Genomic DNA, 6,075 nt, shown 5'->3' on the forward strand with positions numbered 1-6,075 from the left:
AAAATTATCGAAATAATAATTTCGCAGCCGCGAAGCTCGGCAGAAAACCTGCACATTGCCCTCCCCCTGGACTGCCAGCCCCTCCCCACCCTGACCGCCGTCCCATCCTGAAGCAATGCTGGGGGACACCCGCTCCCCGCCCCGTGCTTGTCCGTTCACACTAAGGGTGCGCGCGTCCCCAAGGTGCCTCGCTGCCGCCCGGGCCCCCTCACGCTGCGCCCCTCCTCCCCTCCGAGCGCAGATCTTTGTGTCCATGGTGGTGGTTTCCGCAGTCCTGACCTTTGGCTTCTGGCACAAGGTGAAGGAGTTCAAGGCCAATCACCACTACGTGTCTGCCGTGCACATGCGCAGTGTGGCTATGGAGGCCTTCTTCATCTTCTGGGGCTTTCTCATCCTGCTCAGCGTCCTGGTGCCCATGGCCATGTTCATTATGTGAGCCCCGGGGCCTCCGGGCCCCGCCCCATGCTGAGCCGGAAGGGAAGGTGGGGGAGGGACAGCAGGCCCAAGGGCTGGGTGACCCAACGTGCGAGTGCGCATGCGTGCATCAGCAGGGCCGAATTCATCTACCTGGGGAACAGCGTCTTCATCAACTGGGATGAGCACATGTACTATGAGCCCCAGGACCTGCCCGCCAAAGCGCGAAGCCCCAGCCTCAATGACCTGCTGGGCCAGGTGGAGTACATCTTCTCCGACAAGACGGGCACCCTCACCCAGAACATCATGGTCTTCAAGAAGTGCTGCATCAACGGAGTTGTCTACGGTGGGACCCCGCCCGCGCCCCGCTCCCCGTGTCCAGGGTCTCACAGCAGTGGCCCGGCATCCAGCATCCCACACCGATTGGTGCCCTACCACTATTGCCAAGGGGCTTCCTCTCACTTGGGGGTTGGTTAGCTATTCCTATAAAGGACCCACGGGTCAATATGTTTGGCCACTAAGGCCGCTGGGTCTCTGGCCCCAGAAAGCAGCTGCTGCTCTCACCCGGACTCCGAATTTTTAATTTCATAGCATTTCCACGTGTCACACAAGATAATATCTTTTCAGGTTTCTCCCAACTCTCTAGAAATGTGAAAAACATTTATAGCCTTGCAGGTCACACAGAAACTAGTCCTGAGGTGGAGGCATGGTTCTCCAGTCTCTGGTCTAGTTGATAAGCAGCGGCCACAGTTTAGACCAGGAGCCGACAGAGGGCCCCACTGGGCGATATTGGGCCTCATGCGCAGTCGCATGACAGACCTGGGCCCCTGCCCTTGGGTTGATGCCACCTGACCGTCAGGTAGGGCACCAGGCCCATGCTGAGTGGCACCAATCCCAGCCGGTCTCTGATGTTTCTAGAAGTGCTACGGACCCAGGTTTTTGTGAAATCACCCTATTTTTCAAAGTAGGTGGCCAAGTCCAAATTTTAAAAGGACACCAGGAGGAGGTCAAACCAAACATATTCTACAGGGCTGAACCCCATTCCCATACGCCCTCCAGCCCACCGCCCTGGAGGGGGTCCCTGGGACACATGGCTGCATCCTATTCTCCAGGCAGAAGCTGAGGCTGGGGTCTTTGGTGGCTTGAGGCGCTGGGTCCAGGGTGCAGGCCTGGCTGGTCTAGCTGCAGCCGGCAGCCCCAGGAAGCCTGGCCCAGGGAGGGGGTGCTGTGGGACCCCATGCGGGGACTGGGAGCTGAGGCCTAAAGCTGAGTCTTTCCCCAGGCCCAGAGGAGACCCCAGGCAAGGTGAGCCCTGGCCGCCCCGGAGCCCTGGGTGGTGGGGGGAAGGGCAGTGACCCACCCAGGGCTGGCCTGTGCCCCACCCCCTGCAGGAGAACCCCTTCCTCTGGAATGAATTTGCTGATGGGAAGCTGCTATTCTGCAACGCGCAACTCCTGCAGGCTGTGCGGGCCAACCAGGACTGGCGGGTGCGCGAGTTCTGGCGCGTGCTGGCCGTTTGCCACACGGTGATGGTGCAGGAGAAGAACAGTGAGTGCCCCCAACCCTGGGCATGGCTGGGCCTGGGCTCCCCAGATGCTCTCCCGCCAGCTCCCAGGGCCCTCTCATCCCAATTAGAGAGCTCCCAGGCCCCCGGCCCGAACCCCACCTAGCCTCTGCCACTGAGGGTGTCCTGGCCTGTCATCGTACAGGGAGGAGGAGGACTTATGGACTGGGATGCAATCGCTCCTTTCTTTTATTGTACTTAGAGGTTATGCCGGCCCAAGAAACTGTCGTCCCGCAAATACATATTGGGCACTTCCTGTATCTGTTTCCTCCCTGTGCTAAGCAGGTAGAGACAGGTGGGTGGTGGGTCTCCAACAAGGTCAAGCTCTCAGACCCCTCCCCGCCCTGGCCAGACCAGCTAGTGTACCAGGCAGCTTCCCCGGACGAGGAGGCACTAGTCACAGCGGCCCGAAATTTTGGCTACGTGTTCCTGGCACGCACGCAGGACAGCATCACTCTGATGGAGCTGGGGGAGGAGTGTGTGTACCAGGTCCTGGCCATGATGGACTTCAACAGCATCCGCAAGCGGATGTCAGTGCTGGGTGAGGGCCCGCAGTCCTGGGTGGGGTTGGGGGGAGGTGAGGAGGGGAGTGTATGTGGGCAGCCAGGCCTCTTCCTCCACAGTCCGCAAGCCCGAGGGCTCCATCTACCTCTACACCAAAGGGGCTGACACAGTCATCTATGAGCGCCTGCAAAAGAAAGGCGAGACAGAATGGGCCACAGAGGAGGCCTTGGCCGTGAGTCCCTGTGGGAAGGGAGGGTGGAGGGGCAGAGTCGAAGACACAGGGGCAGGGGAAAAGAATGTGCAGAGAAATGGCCTCAGGGAAGCCATGGACAGTTGGTCAGGTTGCACACTGTTCTGCCCAACACACAAACACACACTCAAGGGCTGAAGATGAAGCCCAGCTCCAAGCTGCACTGCCCAGAGGGGACATCTTCTTTTGAGTCAGGCAAGGACATCCTGTGGGTGGGTTTTGCCCTGGATTCCTCCCTCTCTTCCAGCCAGGCCTAGGTTCCGGGACACACTCAGCCCACTCTGCCCCAAACCTTTCATCTCCAGGTGAGGGCCCATTAGCCTTGGCCCCTTGCCAAGCTTCATCCTTCTGTTTTCTGCTGTCTGTCATCTCTGCCCTGGTCTCCCTGTTCTCAAGGGGTTTCCCAGAACCCATTTCCGGTGTTGCCCCAGGGCCCTTGCACATGCTATTCCCTGTTCTCCCTCCACTCAGGCGCTCAGCATCCTTCTGTCCTCGAGGTTCAGCCCTCAGTCCCCACCTCCAGGGAGCTCTTCCTGCCCTGACTCTGACATGGGCTGTCCTGCCATGTGGGCCCATTCCTAAACCCATGGGTCCCCGGCCTCACCCAGCACAGGACCCAGCAGGGCTGTTTGTGGAAAGAATGTCCTCTGTCCCTCCCCTCAGGGGTCTCCCAGCGTGCTCCACTCTGCTAGGAGGGAGTGGTGGGGAGCAGATGTCTGGGTCCTGACCCAAAACCGAAGAAGTACAGTCACAGCAGTGACCCAGAGCCCAGGAGCTCGGCAGGATGACTGGGCTCAACTGCCCACGGTATGGATAGGGAAACTGAGGCATGAGAGGAGGCGCACAGGCCTGTCTGGGGCACTCGACATGTTCACATGCAGCCATCCAAGCTCATGTCAGTCAGGAGCAGAAGCCAGTCGAGGGGCTGCCTGTTGGGGCAAAAGACCCAGAGCAGGGTTGGAGCTTATGAAGGAAGAGCTGCAATGGGGTGAGAGAGTGCTGGGTCCTCCCCTGGGCCTGGAGACAGAGTCCCACAGGATCCTTTCCCGTGCCCCACCCCCTACCTCAGTTCCTTGAGAACTGAGGCAGAGAGAGGGCTCCCGGGAGGACAGAATCCTGATTGGGAAGGGGTCTAGCAGGGCTTCACTGAGGGTCTTGCCTAAGGGTTAGAATTTGCAGCACAAATCATAGGGTGGATGTTCCTGGCTAGGGAAATAGGCAGGCTGAGATCTGGAGGCTAAACAGAGCGAGTGGGGTGTCTGCGGGGGGTGGGTTGAGACAGAGCGGGTGTGGAGCAGGGTGGCATGTGGTCCCAGCCTCCCCCCGCCACCGGAGGACAGACTGTGTGGGTAGGGGCAGGTTGGGGGCCCAGGCAGAGGGAGAAGGGCTGCAGGGGTTCCCCGGAGTGGCAGGGGTGCCAGCGTCATCTGCCTGCCGGCCCCAGTCCTTTGCCAAGGAGACCCTTCGGACATTGTGCCTGGCCTGCAAAGAGGTGGATGAGGAGGTGTATGAGGAGTGGCGGCAGCGGCACCAGGAGGCCAGCATCCTGCTGCAGAACCGTGCCCAGGCCCTGCACCAGGTGTACGAGGAGATGGAGCAGAGCCTTCAGGTGGGTGGAGCCAGGGGCAGGGCGCCACACCCCAGCCCCACCAGGGAGCTGGGTCCCTGCTCAGTCTGTCCTCGCCCACTCCCTCCTCCCCACCCCAGCTCCTGGGAGCCACAGCCATCGAGGACAGGCTCCAGGACGGTGTCCTCGAAACCATCAAGTGTCTCAAGCAGGGGAACATCAAAGTGTGGGTCCTCACAGGGGACAAGCAAGGTGGGTCCTAGGGTGGCAACCCCCAGCGCAGGGAGAAGGGAGGCACGGGAAGGGCTCACCTCATCCCAGAGTCACCGTCAGGCCCTCCCTGTTGTTTTGAGCTCACTGTAGCCCACCACTGTGTGTCCCTGGGAAGGGAGAACCGAGACCCTGGGTGCCTCTCTCTGGTGGGCTGATGCCATGCTGAGCGCCTCCTGGGGATTTGGCCCCCTTGGCAGTGCTGTTTGGTGGGGCCCTGGTTACCTCCTGGGGCTCAGAGAGCACTGGCCACCTGCCCAAGGCTGCCCAGCCACCTAGGGGCCAAGTTGGTCCTGTGGCTGTGGAGCCCTGGTTCTCCCACCCCCTGAGGCTTCTGGGGGGGCCTCCACTGGGCATTGGTGCCTACAGGGCTCCATTAGGACTTGTGTGGGCAGGAAGCACATACACTCCAAATATTTAGAATGACATGTAACAGCTCTGCTGGTATAAAGACCAATCTCCAAGGTGAATTTTTTTTTTTTTTTTGGCCGCATTGCCGGTCATGTGGGATCTTAGTTCCCCAACCAAGGATGGAACCTGGGCCCACTGCATTGGCAACATGGAGTCTTAACCACTGGACTGCCATGGAAGTCCCATAGGTTGGATTTCTGTATTCATTTTTTTCCTAAGAAGTTAAGTCACGTTTTTCTCCACCCCCCCTCCCCGCCCCAGACATTAAATCATTTTGTGGGGATCCTAGGCACTGAAATGTCTACAGGTGCTTTAACCTTGGCCCCAGACTCACCTCCCTGCAGCCGCCCAGCCCCAGCCAGGAGTGGAGTCCTCTGTAAGCTCAGAGCTGAAGTCTCAGGGCTGACTCTCATTGGCTGCCATGGTCACATGGCCTCCTCTGAACCAATCGCTGTGGCCAGTGGGAGGGGCATGCTGCTGTGATGGGCAAGATGGGTGGGGTTGGCCTCCAGGCAGTGGGGCCTCTCCACAAGGGCTGAACTGGGCTGGTTTGCAGAGACAGCGGTGAACATTGGTTTTGCCTGCGAGCTGCTCTCAGAGAACATGATCATTCTGGAGGAGAAGGAGATCGTGTAAGAAGTGGGGATGGGGTGGATGATCCTGAAGGGGAAGGGGGGTCAGGGTGGGGATGGGACGCCGAGGACACAGCCATGGCCCTGGGGTCTGCCTGGACTGGCTTCTTGTAGCTGGGGTGTAGATGCAAGGAAGCCTGTGTGGCTGACGTGGCTGAGGCCTGGTTGGGCCCCCACCCCCACCCCCACCCCCGTGCAGGCGGATCCTCGAGGTCTACTGGGAGAACAACAACAACCTGCAAGGTGGAGAAAAGAAAGAGCTTCCCCTGCAGTTCAAGATGGCCTTGGTCATTAACGGGGAGTTCCTGGTCAGTGTTAGGTCAGGGTGGACGGTGGAGCCCTGGTACCCGGGGGAGGGGCCTGGGAGGAGCTGCGGGCTGAGGCTGGGGCTGCTTCCACTGAAAGGCCCTCAGATGCACCATTGGACCAGCCAAGGTGACGGCCACCCCGAGAGACAGTTCTC

At 59.9% G+C, this 6,075-nt stretch overlaps 1 protein-coding gene across 8 annotated transcripts in view; it reads left to right on the forward strand.

Moving 5' to 3' along the window:
- ATP8B3 (ATPase, aminophospholipid transporter, class I, type 8B, member 3) overlaps window positions 1-6,075 on the forward strand; it is a 21,221-nt gene that overhangs the window by 8,383 nt on the left and 6,763 nt on the right. For 6 of the 8 annotated variants that reach the window (XM_010844549.1, XM_010844548.1, XM_010844543.1 and 3 more), the window contains 10 exons: window positions 242-432; window positions 549-760; window positions 1,697-1,719; window positions 1,806-1,962; window positions 2,331-2,519; window positions 2,602-2,714; window positions 4,177-4,341; window positions 4,440-4,551; window positions 5,537-5,612; window positions 5,812-5,920. In XM_010844549.1, coding sequence (XP_010842851.1) covers window positions 242-432; window positions 549-760; window positions 1,697-1,719; window positions 1,806-1,962; window positions 2,331-2,519; window positions 2,602-2,714; window positions 4,177-4,341; window positions 4,440-4,551; window positions 5,537-5,612; window positions 5,812-5,920 — 1,347 coding nt within the window. The remainder of the gene's footprint in view (window positions 1-241; window positions 433-548; window positions 761-1,696; window positions 1,720-1,805; window positions 1,963-2,330; window positions 2,520-2,601; window positions 2,715-4,176; window positions 4,342-4,439; window positions 4,552-5,536; window positions 5,613-5,811; window positions 5,921-6,075) is intronic. The other 2 variants (XM_010844544.1, XM_010844545.1) reach the window with 2 other exon arrangements.

Source organism: Bison bison, unplaced genomic scaffold (genome assembly GCF_000754665.1).
Source record: "Bison bison bison isolate TAMUID 2011002044 unplaced genomic scaffold, Bison_UMD1.0 scf7180017864203, whole genome shotgun sequence".
NCBI classification, from domain to species: Eukaryota; Metazoa; Chordata; class Mammalia; order Artiodactyla; family Bovidae; genus Bison; species Bison bison.